The sequence below is a fragment of the Mastigoproctus giganteus genome, chromosome 4 (assembly GCF_048544385.1).
Source record: "Mastigoproctus giganteus isolate SK-2022 chromosome 4, ASM4854438v1, whole genome shotgun sequence".
NCBI lineage: Eukaryota > Metazoa > Arthropoda > Arachnida > Uropygi > Thelyphonidae > Mastigoproctus > Mastigoproctus giganteus.
Window position 1 is genome coordinate 227,158,145 of NC_143578.1, and position 16,413 is coordinate 227,174,557.

Here is a 16,413-nt window from a genome sequence, read left to right on the forward strand (position 1 = left end):
TGCCCTATCAGATCTGGTCTCACATATCAAATCATCCGCTTCTAAATATGAAGTGACAATTTACATAGACTTTGAGGGGGGCATTTGAATGAGTGTAGTGGGAGAGCGCCTCCGAGTTACTGACTGCCCAACCAACCTCTACTGGCTCCTCACGAGGCTACTTCGTAGATAGGTATATCATAGTCAAATCCAAACATCAATCAATCAATAGATACGTCACCAGGGAATGTCCTCAAGGATCTGTACTGGGACACCTAATATGGAATATTGTACTGCAGGACTAGTTGAAAAACTCATTTGACAATTCTAAAATCATAGCTTTTGCTGACGACCTGACACTGGTAGTTGCTGGACAATCCAGAGCCAAGCTGAAGGCTAATGCACAGAGAATCCTTGATATCCTAACAGATTGAACAGAGAGGAACAAACTCCAGAATAATCCCTTGAAAACAAATATGATGGTTTTTAAGTCGAGCCTTGACTTCAGAAGAACCCCCAGATCAAAATTTCCGGGGTCTGGCTGCCGTTGGTAACACAAACCATAGTCCTTGGAGTCATTATCGACCATAAGCTCTCATTCCTCCAACATCTTCAACACCTGTCTGTAAAAATCAAAAAAAACTTTTCAGCTTCCATCGTCAGAATCTCTCGGATTATCCACACGAACAATACTCCTCTGTTATAAAGCAGTTTTTCTCCCCATTGCTTCCTTTGCAGCCGCGGCCTGGTTCCGCAGGGCGATCAATGTCAAAATGAGAGAGAAACTAAATTCAATACAGAGATCCATGCTGCTATCCACTCACCGCATCTGCAGAACTCTTTCAACCGCGACCGTACAAGTTATTGCTAGGGCACTGCCCCTTGACCCGCACCTTATTTTTCGAGGACTTTGCTACCGAATTAAGAAGAGAATCCCTACCACACTGCTAGAGATAAGTATCGACCTGGACGCTGACACCAAGAAAGAAAAAACTCTATGCTACACAGAGCTGATCACGAGGTGGCAAGAGCGATGGGATGCGTCAACGACCGAAGCTGTTACGCGAAGTTATGCAAGGTTCCTGCCTGATGTGAAGTTCACAACAACCAGAACAGTGAATTCTTGGTTTTCACTGTCCCTTGAAGCCTCATTTTTAGTAACAGGACACGGAGCAAGAAACGCAAAATTACATCAATTTGGTCTGCTTTAACACGGATCAATATTACTGCGGGGGACGCGAAGACTGGCAGCACATAATCTTCACATGCCCAGAGTATTGTGATCACAGAGAACGGCTATTTAGAGAGAGTCCCAATCTCACCCCAGACACGCTTGGACAACTACTTCTAACTCCACAAACCTTTGTAGCATTCCAGACTTTTGCTAAAGATGTCTTCACGAAAAGAAAAGTGCTTTACCTGGCAGGGAATATCAACAACCAAGAAGACACCAATCACTGAAGAAGTCGTCGTCAGAGCAGATAACATCACTGTTATGGCCCTCTTGCTACACTAAACACTTTTTTTTTTTTTTCGCGCTCTGCCATGAACTGGGACTCCCCAGCTCTGGACAGCTGCATTCATTTTCTATTTATTATTATTAATTTTTTTTTTTTTTTCGCGCTCAGTTCTGTCCATGAACTGGGGCTCCCCAGTTCAAGGCAGCCACATTCTCCTGTCGTTTTTTTTTTTTTTTTTTCCCTCACACCACATCCTAGTACGGGACCCCTCTGGGCTGAGAGGTCCCCTGCTCTCTCATCCTACCCCTTTTTTTTTCTTCATCCAGTAAGTAATTCCTCCCTCAGGGTGGGGCGAGCTAGTAGCAAGGGAGGCCTTGCCTTCCTGTGGCTAGGGACGAGTACTTGGAAGTGGCTGTCCTGGTCATTGCGGCTTCTAGGTAGCCAAAAGGCCAAAACACAACATTACACTACAGAACACACACAAGCTCACTAACAAATTTTTTTCTATCATTTTCTCCCAAGTGGGGATGAAAATTCCCTCCGCGGGATGAAAAATTTTCTGTCCTCTACTTTCGTTTTTTTTTCATCCTCACTACACACATAGGGCCTAACCCTAACAGAGCCTGTAAAAATGAACAGTGCAACAAGGCGGAGATGAACTTTCTTCTAGGAGCCGTCCTTACATAAAACACATACATACAAACATAAACATCACTGCTGATCAGATACACCCTTACATTGCAATGGTCTTCCCCTCTGGCGGTGCCGTCTTTCAGCAGGATAATGCGCCATGCCACACTTCCCGGACTGTTCGAGACTGTTTCGCGGAACATGAGGAAGACTTCCAGGTATCGCCCTGGCCTCCAAATTCTCCAGACATCAATCCCATCGAGCATCTGTAGTTTATGTTGGAACAGCAACTCCGATCTGTGGTGTCTGAACCACGGACCTTACAGGAGTTAAAGGATCCGCTGGTTACGTGTTGGTACTAGACACCACAAGACACATTTAGAAATCTTGCAGGGTCCATGCCTCGCCAGGTACGAGTTGTTTTGGCTGCACGTGGAGGATCAACATCATATTAGGTAGGTGGTCATAATGTTTTGGCTCATCGGTGTATTTACCTGCGTTTACATAGGTCACTTAGGAAAAGGCCTGGTAAAAATTCAGATCTTGGGTACCACTCCATACTTCGACTAAAAGTCAGGAAGAAAGCTGTGACCGGCAGGTGCCACTCACTGTTTAGCCCCGTCCCTTTCCTCCTAGGTTGACATGCCTAGGGTGTTTTTTCCCACCCGCTTACCGCTGTTTTAAAATCGGGAACTCGTTTTCCAATTTTAAAACGGCGGGATAAACACCCTACCTAAACTAAGCACCCCCCCCCCCTCCTCGACGACACAAAACAATCAGAAAACAATGAGCTGAAATCTGAAGGAACTTGTGGCAGTCCACTAGTCCCTTCAGATTTGAGCTCATGTGGCAAGCCGGAGTCCGGCATCCACATTCTGACTTGAGAGCAAAGATTGAGCGAGGGACTCTTGCTGTGTGTGTGATCTGTGTTTCGGTACAGAAGCAGCATTTAGATAGTAGAGACCACTTGCCGCATGAGCTCAAATCTGAAGGGACTAAGACTAAACCCAGTTCAATGCGCCATTAAACCAAAAAGTTTAATGGCGCATTGGCAGCTGAGGCCATAACGCACCAAGCCAGGAAAAAAAAAAAAAAAAAAAGCCTGGACCGCAAAGCCATGTCCGGTGAGGATGTAACAGGCCAACAGGACAAAATGTAAGCCTCTGGATAACAGTTTGAGCAGAAAGCATACAAATGTCTTCTCTTCTCAGAAGGGAAGGCATTTGTATTTCATGTTTTTTGCTACTCACAAGGGGCAACAGCAAATTTGACCATTAATTCAGAAGTGTTATTATCTGAGCATCGTATTACATGAAAAATGGTGGTTTAGCGTGTGTTGAAAGACAAAACAATTAAGGATATGAGGCATCAGTATATTTCGTCTGTATGTACTCTTCGGTCAATTTGCTATCTGTTAGACTAAAAACCTGAGTTTCCGTGACAAAAAACCATGCAACCCCGTCTGAGTGCGACTTAACTCAGTCACATTATCATAACATGGTGACAAAAAAAAAAAAAAAAAAAAAAATTAAGGCACTTATTTTATATACAAGTCATTCAAATGAAAATCGCAAGTTAAATAAACGTTGTGTTTAACAAATGAGATTTCTGGTTTGTATTTCATACCAATCTTCAATATAATCCCCATTACGTCCCATACACCTCCTCCAAAGCTGCACTAATGCCTGAATTCCTTTTGAGAAGTTGTGGTTGGTACCGAAGCATTTGTGCATTGCGGTTTGACCTCTTCATCTCACGAGAAAGATATCCTCTTTGTGAGTCTTTTATTAACCAAAAAGTGATAATCACAACGGAGCTAAATGTAATGAATATGGAGGTTGAGGTAATACCTCAAACTTCAACTCCCGTACTCATTATGGAACTGACGGTATGAGGACAGACGTTATCGTGCAGCAGGCAGACACCGAGGACAGCAAGCCACATTTCTCTAGAATTGCTCGCTTTAATTGGTTCGGAAGCACCTCACAATATTTATCACTCATCAATGTCTCTCCTCTCTCCAGATAATTCCAGAATCACTTCTTGGCACCTCACAATATTTATCACTCATCAATGTCTCTCCTCTCTCCAGATAATTCCAGAATCACTTCTTGATGTTCCTAGAATACAGTGGTTAACACTCCCAGCTGATACCGGTATGGAGTTTCTTTGATCGAGGTGGACCTGTATGGCACTACTCTGTAGTTGAACGTTTGCTTTCTGGTGTGTAATAGTGCACCTATGATTCATCTCCAGTCCCTATGTTCTAAGAAGGCGTCTCGTTTGACCTCATATCGTCCAAGAAGCAGGGAATACGCAGTAACTCTCGTCGTTCCTTTGTTGTTGTTGTATGACTTTAGTCTCATTGCTTCTCATCTGTTGACCACCGCTCACGCTAAGCATGACAAGAAGCTCCAGAAGAAAATCAAGGCCTTATGGAGAAAGTATAAAGGATCCATAAGGGATGGTGAAGAGAAATTTATTCCGTTTACAGTGGAAGAAACCATGTCAGCACTATCAAAGACGGAATGCAATAAAGCCTATGGAATAGATAACATCTCTTCAGAGCTCCTCAAGGATCTTGGACGTAAATGGTTGGCCCATTTCTATCCCGCATTGTCACTGAGAAGAGAATACCTAAGATATAGCTAAAAGCCAAAGTGATAGCCGCCCCCAAACCAGGAAAGGATACCTCATTACCTTCTAGCTATCGCCCCATTTCTCTAACGAGTTTCTGTTACAAACTTCTAAAAAGAGATATCTTACAACGAATTACATCCTTCAGGTTGAACAGGCTGGATTTAGAACTAAAAGAAGTACTTGCGACCAAGTCGTAGCCTTAACAACTTACATTGAGAATGGTTTCCAAATTGAAAAGAAGACTGAAGCAGTCTTTTTAGATCTTACTGCTGCTTATGACAATATATGGCATACAGGACTTCTATACAAACTGGTCCAAACACTACCTCACTCAACAATGGAAATCATTGAGCTCCTTCTCAGGAACGGAAAATTCCAGATTAATCTGGGAGATAAATGCAGTAGTGGAAATCTCAAAAAAAAAAAAAAAAAAATGGTTTGCCACAAGGGTCAGTGTTAGCTCCAACACTCTTTAATATCTTCATAAATGATCTGCCAAGAACAACATCAAGGAAATTCATATATGCAGATGACATATGGCATACAGAAGTCAGAGCTTTCGAACAACAACTTAACTCCGATCTGAAAGATATTACTGTAACCGGTGGCGTTTGATACCAAGCATCCCCAAAATTGTCACGTTCCTGTTTTCGTTTATACCATGCAGCAAGCCAAAATGAATTGAACATCCATTTAGACAACCATCGTTTAAGGCATGAAAAGTATCCAACTTATCTCGGAATTACTCTGAATCGTACTCTGACCTACAAACACCACTTGTTAAAAGTGAGAGACAAACTCCGAACAAGAAATAACTTATTGAGTATGTTTTCCGGATCAAGATGGGGAGCTAATGCCCATACCTTAAGAACTTCTGGCCTTGGACTTTGCTATTCCGTTGCAGAGTATTGCTGTCCAGTTTGGCAAAATTCTGCCCACACAAGCCTCGTTGACACCCAACTAAACCAAAGTATGAGAAATATCACTGGTATAATGATGCCTACCAAAACTGAGTGGTTGCCAGTACTTTCGAACATCGCCCCTCCTCATCTCCGAAGACAAGAGTTAAACAGCTGCGGCATATCCAAACCAAGACAGAGTTACCTCTGCACGATGACATCTGAAATGCACCTCCACAACGACTGAATAGCAGGCACCCGATCCGGAGTGATCGTTCACTATTTGAACAGGATACCCCAACCCATGTTGCTTGGCAGCAAGAATGGGATCTTAATGCTAATCAGATTCCCAACTCCCATCTTATTGACAGAGTGGACAAACCGGTAGCAGGTTTTGACGTTCCCAGAGATTTATGAAAGAAGATAAACCGCTTTAGAAGTGATTGTGTTACGTGTGCCAAATCAGAACATAGATGGGGCTTCAGGGATTCTCCACTCTGTGCTTGTGGAACTGTAGAAGACGCTTCACATACGATACTAACTGCATCTCCCGGCAGAACCTCCCCGGAGGAATCACTGCTCTGCATAATTGTACCAATGAGGCATTAGAATTGCTTGATTTGCTTTAAACTTTGGATTAGTTCAATTGCTATTGATTTTTTTTTGTATTAAGTAGCTGTTAATTCTTATTATTTAGCTATCCTATTTTATTTAGTATTCATCTCAGATATTACTAATTAATGATTCTGATTAATTACAACTTACAAATGTAATTTTATTTTGTAAATTTTGCGCATGCATCTTTGTACTCAATGCATTCGAAATAAAGTCGTACAGCAACTTAGGCCATATTGCCTAAGTTGCTGCTACGACTAACTCAGCCACTTTGCGAAGTGGCTGAGTTAGTCGGTCTCGGACGAAGTCTTCCTTCGGTTGCATGCTTTTCGAAATTTAAACCCCTTCACTAATGAACGAACACTAATCTTGCACGCCATGCCAATTTCTGCCCTGATCGAGGATAATTCTCATCACTTTCAACATCGTTCTTAAACTTATTCACCAATCGTAGACTTTCCGATGATTCATACACACTTCATCATACTGATCCAACGTTCTGAGATAAATTTCGGAATACTTTATTCCTTATTTTATTCAAAAATCAGATAACAAATCGCATCGCTACCTTGGCGCCATATTGAATGACTGCTTCCGAATAAGTCCAGCAGATGTCTAAGTGGGTGCTCAGTGTTGCCAAACCGACTTCGATCAATCATTCTGACACAAGATTACTATCAGTTTTGGCATAATATGCATTTTATGTTGGTTTTGCAGTTTTCATTTGAATAACCATTGTATATTGTTGATGTTCTTTTAACTTTTTTAAATTTCCACTTGATTTTCTGCTTTCATACATCCTACCATGTTTATACGTAAATTAAAATTTTAAAAAGTCGCTAATTAAAATTGTAAAAACCAGTCAAATAAAGATGAAATAAGCAAACATCAAAACAACATTACATAAAAGACGTTGATAGTACTAAGAGTACAGTCTTTACCAAAAGTTTCGAAGTTAATGCCTAATCGAAGTAAGGCCAGCTGGCCACCTCTACCAGAACAAATTCTTAAGGCTAGAAAAGGCCATGCAGGTAAGGCAGAATGTTTGCGGACGGGCCTTTATCAATACGACGGATCGGCAATATCTACTGATACTTCTATAGAAAAATACGTTGGGAGTAAATACAGAAACTTTTTACTGAAAAAGAAGGAAAGCAGTGGAATAAACAATTTTCTGCAGGCAGTAGGGTAAGGGATGGATCAATAATAATGCTGATCCATCCCTTACCCTGACAATCCAATATTAAAAAATTAAAACTGATCGAAAATTGAACAGATGTTAATTTAAAGCTGCGCATTGGAAACAACTTAGGACAAAATTATAACTGCTGGGTCATCGGTTTAATCTTTTAAAATTCAAACAGCAATCTGTGAAGCATATTAAAATCGAAACAAATGCTTATGTGATATTATTTTTAATAAGAAACAGTAAAAGTCCCTTTGGAAGTTAGCTAAAACTGCTTTTATTTATTCCCTCTCTCTCCTTTATTTTAAAGCATGCAGTTAAAGGGAAGGAAAAATTCCTTCATAATGGCACTACAAGAAGAGAAAGCATTATCGGTTTTGAAGAATGGAATCAATAAAAGCAAGAAAAGCAGGCGCGTGTGCAAATTTTTTTCTCTTTTCTTTCTTTTTTGGGTTCATTATTGGAAAAATATCTGTGGCCCGAGGCATCTGTCACTGAATTTATCATACATTATTCCACTGTTTACATCTCTTCTAATTAACAAAATTGGGACTTGTTTCTCCGAAATGCGCCATATTTTTAACGTCAAGAAGCTTTTTAAGTGGCGCTGAATTTTATTACCTACAATTTAAAAGATCGATTTATTCACCGTCTGAATTCCATATGGTGAATATGACTTACTTTAATCACTGCATATTCATCTTTACTAACAGCCTATCAATGCAGGCAAGCACAATACTTGCTGCTTTTAAGGATAAGAGAGCACTTACCACCCCATGGATTTTACTCTTTACATAAAGTCATGCAGTCTCTTCTCAAAAGTATGCGGATACCAGTAATGTTTGAGGGGGGGGGATATTTTACTAAAGAAATTAATAATATGCGCGGACACAGCTCTCGGTCTGGAATTTGGCATTACTGCCTACATTTCCAGACCTGAGTTCCAGCTTGTCCCAAACAAGTTCAATTAAATTCAGATCAAAATTCTCTGAAGGTCTGAAATAAGCAAACACATAGAAGTCATATTCTCTAAACCAGATTCACTTACAAGTTGGCTTTAGGGACGTTGGCATTAGGTACTGCAATCGTCCCACCAAAAACCAAACGCGCGAAGCTTCCTTCTTTCAATAAGTGCGTTTATGGACGTCAAGAGAACTCCGTAGGCAGTTAAACGCCAGACCTGTTCATATACACTTAGTTGACTTTGCATTAGCAACGTTCCCTTGTATGAACTGGTCTGAGGCTGATGAAGGCTCAAAGTTGTGGACGGCTAATATAAGATTGTAGTTCACACACGTGATTATCAGTTTTTGAATATCTACGAGGAAGAATGGGTGGGCGTAGAAATCGTTCCGACTTCGAACGCGGATTTAATGTGGGGACAAGACGTGCAGGTGCCAGTATCTCGACAATAGCCAATATGGTTACGTGCTCACTGCGAGATACAAGAAACTGTGGCTTGCATGGGCACGTCAACAGCCGTGTGGAAATTTGGTGCCTGGTCTGATGAATCCCATGTCCAACTCTATCATGCTGATAGGCGTATCCGCATTTGGAGAAAGCAACATGAAGCCATGGCACTTAGATGCACTGTTGGTTTTCGAAAGGCTGTAGGCGGTAGTGTTATAGTTTCGAGACTGTTTCCGTGCCATGCGCTGGGTTCTCTGATCACCGTTAATCAATAACTCTAGTAGGGCAGAAGACAGTTCTTTATGTAGAAACGTTGAAAACAGTATAAATCGGAAATATGTTAAGATTATGCAGATAAACTGCCAGAGAGCCAAAGCAGTAAATGAAGAGGTCGGGTTAGCTGGGGTACATGATAACTATGATATAATGTGTATTCAAGAGCAACATGTGGCTACCTTCGGTGAAAATTATAAAGTGACAGGATTTCCGGTGACAGCCCAGATTATGCAAGGGTTAGATGCCAAACCTAAGGCAGTTATTGTAGTATTGAATAGGGATTTAATTGTTACAGTTATAACTAGTCTATGTAATCAGTGGGGTGTATGTATTTCTGTGTCAACCCCACAGATTTCTTTTTATGTAGTGTCATTATATTGTCCTCCCTCTTTGGAAATGGAGTTATCAATCCAATATATGGAAAATGTAATGAGCTTTGTACAAGGTAAGAGTGTGGTTTTTGCTATGGATGCAAATGCCAAATCAGATCTATGGTATAGTGGTACTACTGATAGAAGGGGTTTATTATTAGAAGAATTTATGAACAGTTATGGTTTGCAGGCGTTGAATTACTGGGGGAGAGCCAAGTATATTTGATAATGTACACGGTTCCTCTAATATAGATGTGAAAATGACATCAGTTAACTTAAGCAGGAAAATTGTTGATTGGGATGTTAAAATGTATCTGACAAACAGTGATCATAGAGTCATTGATTTTAAGTTATTGTACTCCTGTGATGGAAACGCTTCATTGGCTTTTAATGATTATAAAAGGTATAATTATAAAAAAATAGATTGGGAGAAGTTTAAAGGGTCATTGTCTGTTAGCTTTGATTATACCATGGGAGAATTAAATAGCATGTCAGCATCAGAGTTCGTATTTTATGTGCAAAGTTGTTTAGCTAATGCTCTTAATTTTTCTGCCAGGAAGAAAAAGGAGAGGGATAAAGCTGTTCCATGGTGGTCAGCTGATTTGACCTTAATCAAAAGGGAGGTTTTTAATCTAAGGAAAGTATACCAAAGATTTAGAGCTAGGGGTGGGGGAGAAGAAGAGAGCAATAGGGATCTTTATAAGCTGACAAGGAAGTATTACCGTCAGCAGATTTTAAAATGTAAAGTTAAAGCTTAGCAAGACATGGTACATGATGTGGGGAATAGCGATCCTTGGGGACTCATTTTCAGGCTCACTAGGAATAAGTTCAATATAAGTATACTTGATGTATAAGTAACTGGATCTGTAATAGAGCCACAGAAAAGGTTCGACAGGCAAAGGCAGTTTATGAGAAATCACTAGCAAACAGAGCAAAGAGGGGGGATAAAGAATTCTTCACATATATAAATGCCAAGAAGAGCAGGGCAAACCAGATCGGACCTTTACGTAAGGGAAAGGGGATAGTATTAAATACACCAGCTGCTGTTGCAGATGAACTCAACAATTATTTTTCATCGATATTTACAAATGAAAAACCTTTTGTGGCAATGGGAAATTGTGGAAGCGAAGTCGAAAAATATGTAATTAATGATATTGAAATTTCGCAATATAATTGAATGGAAAAAACTTTCGAGCCTACAGGCCGGTAAGGCTCCTGGAGTTGATGGAGTATACCCTATAATCTTAAGGGAGGCGGCAAGTGAGTGCATTGAACCATTGAGGCTAATTATGCGAGCATCATTAGACTCTGGGGAGATTCCCTTGGATTGGAAAAGTGCCAATGTATCTCCCATACATAAGGGTGGCTCTAAGAGTGAAGTGGGAAATTATCAACCTGTCAGTCTGACTTCAGTGGTAGAGAAAATCATGGAGGCAATGATCAAGGGTGGAATTCAAGATCATTTGGATCGAATTGAAATTCTCAAGGATACTCAGCATGGTTTTGTAAAGGGAAAATCATGTTTAACAAATCTGGTTCGCTTTTTTGAAAGGGTCACTCACGAGCTGGATTTAGGGAATAATTTCGACATTGTTTATTTAGATTTCAGCAACGCTTTTGACTCAGTCCCACATGAGCTGTTGCTTTATAAGCTGGAACAGGTTGGAATCACTGGGAAAATCCTTAGATAGATAGCAAAATGGCTTCAGGGCAGGAGGTTGTGATATATGGCTATTTCTCAGATTGGGTTGATGTAAGAAGTGGGGTTCCCCAAGGATCAGTATTAGGACCACTGTTGTTTTTAATTTTCATAAACGACATTAAGGGATAGAGAGCGTGATGTCTAAATTTGCAGATGATGTTAAAATTGGTAGAGTAGTTAATGATCACTGTCATACTGAGCTTCTTCAGAGAGACCTACATAGACTTCAGGAATGGTCAGAAAAATGGCAGCTATGCTTTAATCCAACAAAGTGTAAGGTATTACACCTGGGAAGCAGTAATCCCAAAATAACTTATTCACTTGGTGGAGTTCAACTAAACCCAGTACTGGAGGAAAGGGACTTGGGTGTTACGATACGGTCAGACATGAAATTCTCTGAGCATTGTAAACAGGTTGCAAGGAAGGCCCATGGTGTCCTATCGATGATCTATCGAACTTTTGCAAGTAGAGATAGGGACGTGATAATCCCATTATATAAGACTTATGTTAGACCACACTTGGAATACTGTGTTCAAGTATGGAGACCGTACCTAAAGAAAGACATCCGAGCTTCTTGAAAGGGTGCAAAGACGGGTAACTCGCCTGGTGAGATCGGCAAAAGGGCGTCCTTATGAAGAAAGACTTCGAATATGTGGGTTGCAGAGTTTGGAAACTAGACACCTTAGAGGAGATTTGATTGAGGTGTTTAAGGCTCTGAGAGGAATCAGTAAAATGAATGAGGACGAAATTTTCAAGATTATAAATGATGCTAGAACTAGGGGACATAAATTCAAGTTAAGGGGGGAATGTTTAGATTGGACTGCAGGAAGTTTTATTTTAGCCAGCGAGTTATAAATTACTGGGATAAGTTGCCTACATGGGTGGTAGAGGCTGACAGTTTGGGGAAATTCAAAAAGTCATCTAGATAGTACCTTCGGGTGAGGGAAGCGCATGGGATGATAGGTTTAATTTCCTTTACTTTTATTAATTATTATTATTATTTATTTTATCATTGTTTTATTCGGGTTTTTTTTTTTTTTTGGCTGGTGCAGCATAAGCCAAAGGCTTTTTTGCACCATGCGGCCATTACTATGGCCGCATGGTGCAAGAAAGCCTTTACTAATACTAATACTTTTGTGTCTGTTTCTTTCTCTCTCTAGGTAACTCGGGAATTTTTTTTTTTTTTTTTTTTGGTTGGTGTAGCATAAGCTTCAGGCTTCCTTACACCATGTAGCTAATAATAATAATAATATCAAGTAAACAATGTAAATAATAAAAATATCAATGCCAGGACGAAGACCTTCTTGGGATACTTGAGAAAAAAAAAAAAAAAGTTCATTATTTGAACCTTGTAACCTCCTGCTTATTGAACTCTGGAAATAGATATCATACTGATCCGACACCACATAGTTCAATATAAAATTCAAACTACATGCTCAAAAACGCCACTTTTGGATTAGATAATATAAATCGTACCGTGACAGTCTCATTGCGACTGTTCACAGCAACTTTCATCACTCCTAATTTTCTGATCAAATTATTTCCTAGACTTGACTGCGAGTGATGAATTGTGAAATTATGTATTATAGAGTCACTGTCTCATTGTTTATCTCCTTCCTGACACCAGATGCTGCTTTTGTCATCTGCAATCCAGTACATCTCTTCTGTGGAAGATTGAAAAGCCAGATTTCTAATTATTGAGTACCTTTGACTGAGAGGATGACGAGGTTCATTATGCTCTTCCGTGGCAGTGGTCTCTTGTAAGGTTGATATTTCAAGTTCAGTAACGTCATTTTGGACCAGCTAATATTAATGGGCTGTGACTGTCTCATTGTGGCTGTTCATAGCAATCATCACTATTAAATTTTTGATCAAATTTTCCTGCATGAGAATCAATGCTTTATAGAGAAACAGTCTCATTGCGGCTCTTTCTCTGTTGATGCTACTGGCTTTACCACCTGCTTCCAGTACGCCTCTTCTCGAGGAAGATTGTAAAAATGTATTTCATTGCTGTGTATCTCGGAGCGGAAGTGACGAATATAACATGCTTCCTGTGGCAGCAGTCTCATCGTGACTACTTGCCACCAGCCTACTGTTAAATGCTTTTGTATATAGTTAAAATTTTAACTTTTAAATTTCCTTGCGTTGTAATATCTAAAAGTTAAATTCAAGTAAGGTAAAATATCAGAAATTCTTAAGTAAAATAATTACTAACACAGTTTGTTTGTTTTTTTTTCCCCTCTCTGGCTCCCTGGTTTAGGCAACCTGGGAGAAGGACTGCTGGCGCCCACCGATATTGCACTATCTTCCGTGGGTGCGGGATTTTATGTGTTTCAGCACTACAGGTGATAGTGGACCCAGATCAGCACATTAGGCTGACACTCGAGTGCAAACACTTTTTCAGGCCCGCTCTGCAAAGGTTCTGCACCACCACAGATGAACAAGGTGGAGATGGGCAAATGCCTAGGAGCCACCAACGACCAAATACATCCCTTCATGATGAGATGCATTGATGCAGTGTATCCAAACAATGACGGCATCTACCAATAAGACAAAGCGTCATGCCACAAGGCCTGGAAGGTTGCTAATTGGTTTCAGGAACATGGCAATGAATTCTCCATACTCACATGGCCGCCCATCTCAACCGAAATGAGCATGTTTGGGACATACTGGAAAAGGACATTCGATGCAACTACCATCCAACTAACAATGTTCAGGCATTACTGGACACATTTTGAAACCCACTACTACAGGACCACCGACTTTGTTGAGTCCATGCCAAGTGGAGTCCAAGCAGTGGCGGATTTAACACTTGAGAGGCCCCAGGCGCAATTCAATTTTGAGGCCCCCCTCTAAATATTTTCGGTACCACTACAGTGTGCATTCTACGCGCACGTTTTTACTATAGCACGCGCTCCAGATTTGGTGTTGCGGTTTTAATCATTTTGGTTGCGCTTGCTATAAATGTCACGCCCCGTCAAACAATTCAGTTTTGATAAATACATAAGATATTACAGATACTTACTTGATAACAAAACAAAAATACTCCTACACTAAAACACCAACCACACCAAACTCTAGTAATTTGTAAGATTCATGAGTGAAATATTAGTTCCGAAAGCTATTAAAAAGACGATGCTCCGTTACATGTGAGCCAGCGAAGTAGTGATTTCAGAGGCTTTAAAAGACTACTGCGCTTGCTTATTGGTTCCCAATTAATTGCGAATAATTTTGAACTGCCTCCGCGAACAAATCTAATATCGTTTCTTGAGCAATATCGTCACAGGGTTCTTCACTCGTGGAATTACCTCCACTAGGAAAAAACTGAAATTGTTTAATTTAAGCATTAATGATAATATGTATTCTACTTTAGATTCACTTAGTTCGCATAGATATTTCATATAATATGTAGGGATATTCGCACAAGAGTTTACTAACTTCTCATATTAAATTATAGTTTTATTCAGTAACGGTAATAAAGATGAGTAAAAATTTTAAATGAAACAAATTTATTTTTTTTGTGAGACCTGAGATTTGAGGCCCCCTCGATTTAAGAGGCCCCGTGAGCGCGCCTCGTGCGCCTGTGCGGAAATCCGCCACTGAGTACAAGCCATTTATATCGCATTCGCTAAATATACGGGCTGTATTACGGGCAAAAGGTGGACCCACGAAGTATTTGGTAGGTGTTGCTAATGCAAAACCAACTTGGTGTATATATAACGCTGTAATATGTCCCTTATAGTGTTACTTTTAATAGCCTTTCGTACGGTAAAATACTGGCGTTCATAACATAAGTCGTGTAGGGCTTCATTTCGAAGTGGACATAACTTTTCTTCTCAACAGATACTAACTCCATAAATCCTATATAACAAAATATTGTTTCCACATCTGAGACCGTTCCCACAAACCTCTAAAAATAGAGCAATCAGGTTGATCTTTCTGTATATGTATTTCCCGAGAATTACCTGCAGAAATAAATACCAATAAAGTTTCGTTTACCAAATCTCAAACCAACTGCAGTCTCTTTCAGTCCAACGCTATTTTCTGCTTAAGACCATCAAAAAAAGTATTTGTAATGCGGGTTAACACATTTTTTTCTTTTATTACTACCTTTAAATAATTGAAATGACAATAAATGCATTTAAGACCTGGACAATTGATAAAGTCTTTCAATCAAGCTAATCCTGTGTGATTCATCGCAACGATGAAACACTCTCATTAGCAAATACAATATAATTATTTAATGAGATGATATAATCTGTTGAAAGCACAATGGAGTGCTTAATTAAAAGCACTTCAATTTCTATTTTTATCATTAGGCATTACTGTCAAATTGTGGACGGTGGTCGTTTAACACGTTCAGCCTCGATGTTGCCACAGGAGGGCGCTCCTTGTCCGTCCTTTTAATCCATCTCTTTCAGTCATACGGGTTCTTCAACACTTTTCGTCTGGATCCTGTGAAAATCTGGAGATGTTTCAGTAAGTAATTTTTTTTTTTTTTCAATAAATGCAAAAGTGGTAGTAACCGCATAAGAAGACTGTCAATAATCCCATTAAAAGAAACACCTGAAATTTATATCGCATTCGCTAAAGTTTGAACAGATTTATAATAATTCTAAAACTCTTCAGCAAACTTCTAATACGTCACAAGATTAATTAATATTAGTAGTTCAGTAGTTTATCATATTTCATCCGTTTTCCAACATTTATTTCACCTTTTACAGATGTCATGGAATCTACGTATCACAGTCAAAATCCCTATCACAATTCTGTACACGCCGCAGATGTAACTCAAGCTATGCATTGCTTTCTACAGGAAAGCAAGGTAAGGAAATATATTCTGTTAGTTAGCCTTATTTCATTCATTTCCCGAAATATTTTTATTATATATAAGTTTAAAAACATTAACCATTATATTATTATGAAAATAAAAGTTGCCATTTTCCAACGAGTGACTTCTTTTGCAGATTGCAACTTATTTAACACCGGTGGAAGCCATGGCATCTCTCATCGCTGCTGTAGCTCATGATCTAGACCATCCTGGTGTTAATCAAGCATTCCTTGTAGCAACATCAAATCATTTGGTTAGTCTTTATCAGGTAATTAAGGAGATCTGTTTTCTCTCAATTGCATTAATAGAGGTCTAGTTGCCTGTATGTTGTCTTGCATACAACATCAATGGTACGGAAATGTTTTTTTTCGGATAGTTTCATTAGCGACTGTTTCAGATTACTTCATATCCAGA

At 39.7% G+C, this 16,413-nt stretch overlaps 1 protein-coding gene across 2 annotated transcripts in view; it reads left to right on the forward strand.

Annotated features, from left to right (window-relative positions):
* The window catches only part of LOC150087454 (uncharacterized), a 244,669-nt gene that overhangs the window by 193,256 nt on the left and 35,000 nt on the right, over positions 1 to 16,413 (forward strand). For both annotated transcript variants that reach the window (XR_016546847.1, XM_090371195.1), the window contains exons 5-7: positions 15,488 to 15,647; positions 15,893 to 15,993; positions 16,136 to 16,267. Coding sequence is in view for 1 of the 2 variants with exons in the window: in XM_090371195.1 (XP_090227321.1) it covers positions 15,488 to 15,647; positions 15,893 to 15,993; positions 16,136 to 16,267 (393 nt within the window). In the remaining variant the exon portion in view is untranslated. The remainder of the gene's footprint in view (positions 1 to 15,487; positions 15,648 to 15,892; positions 15,994 to 16,135; positions 16,268 to 16,413) is intronic.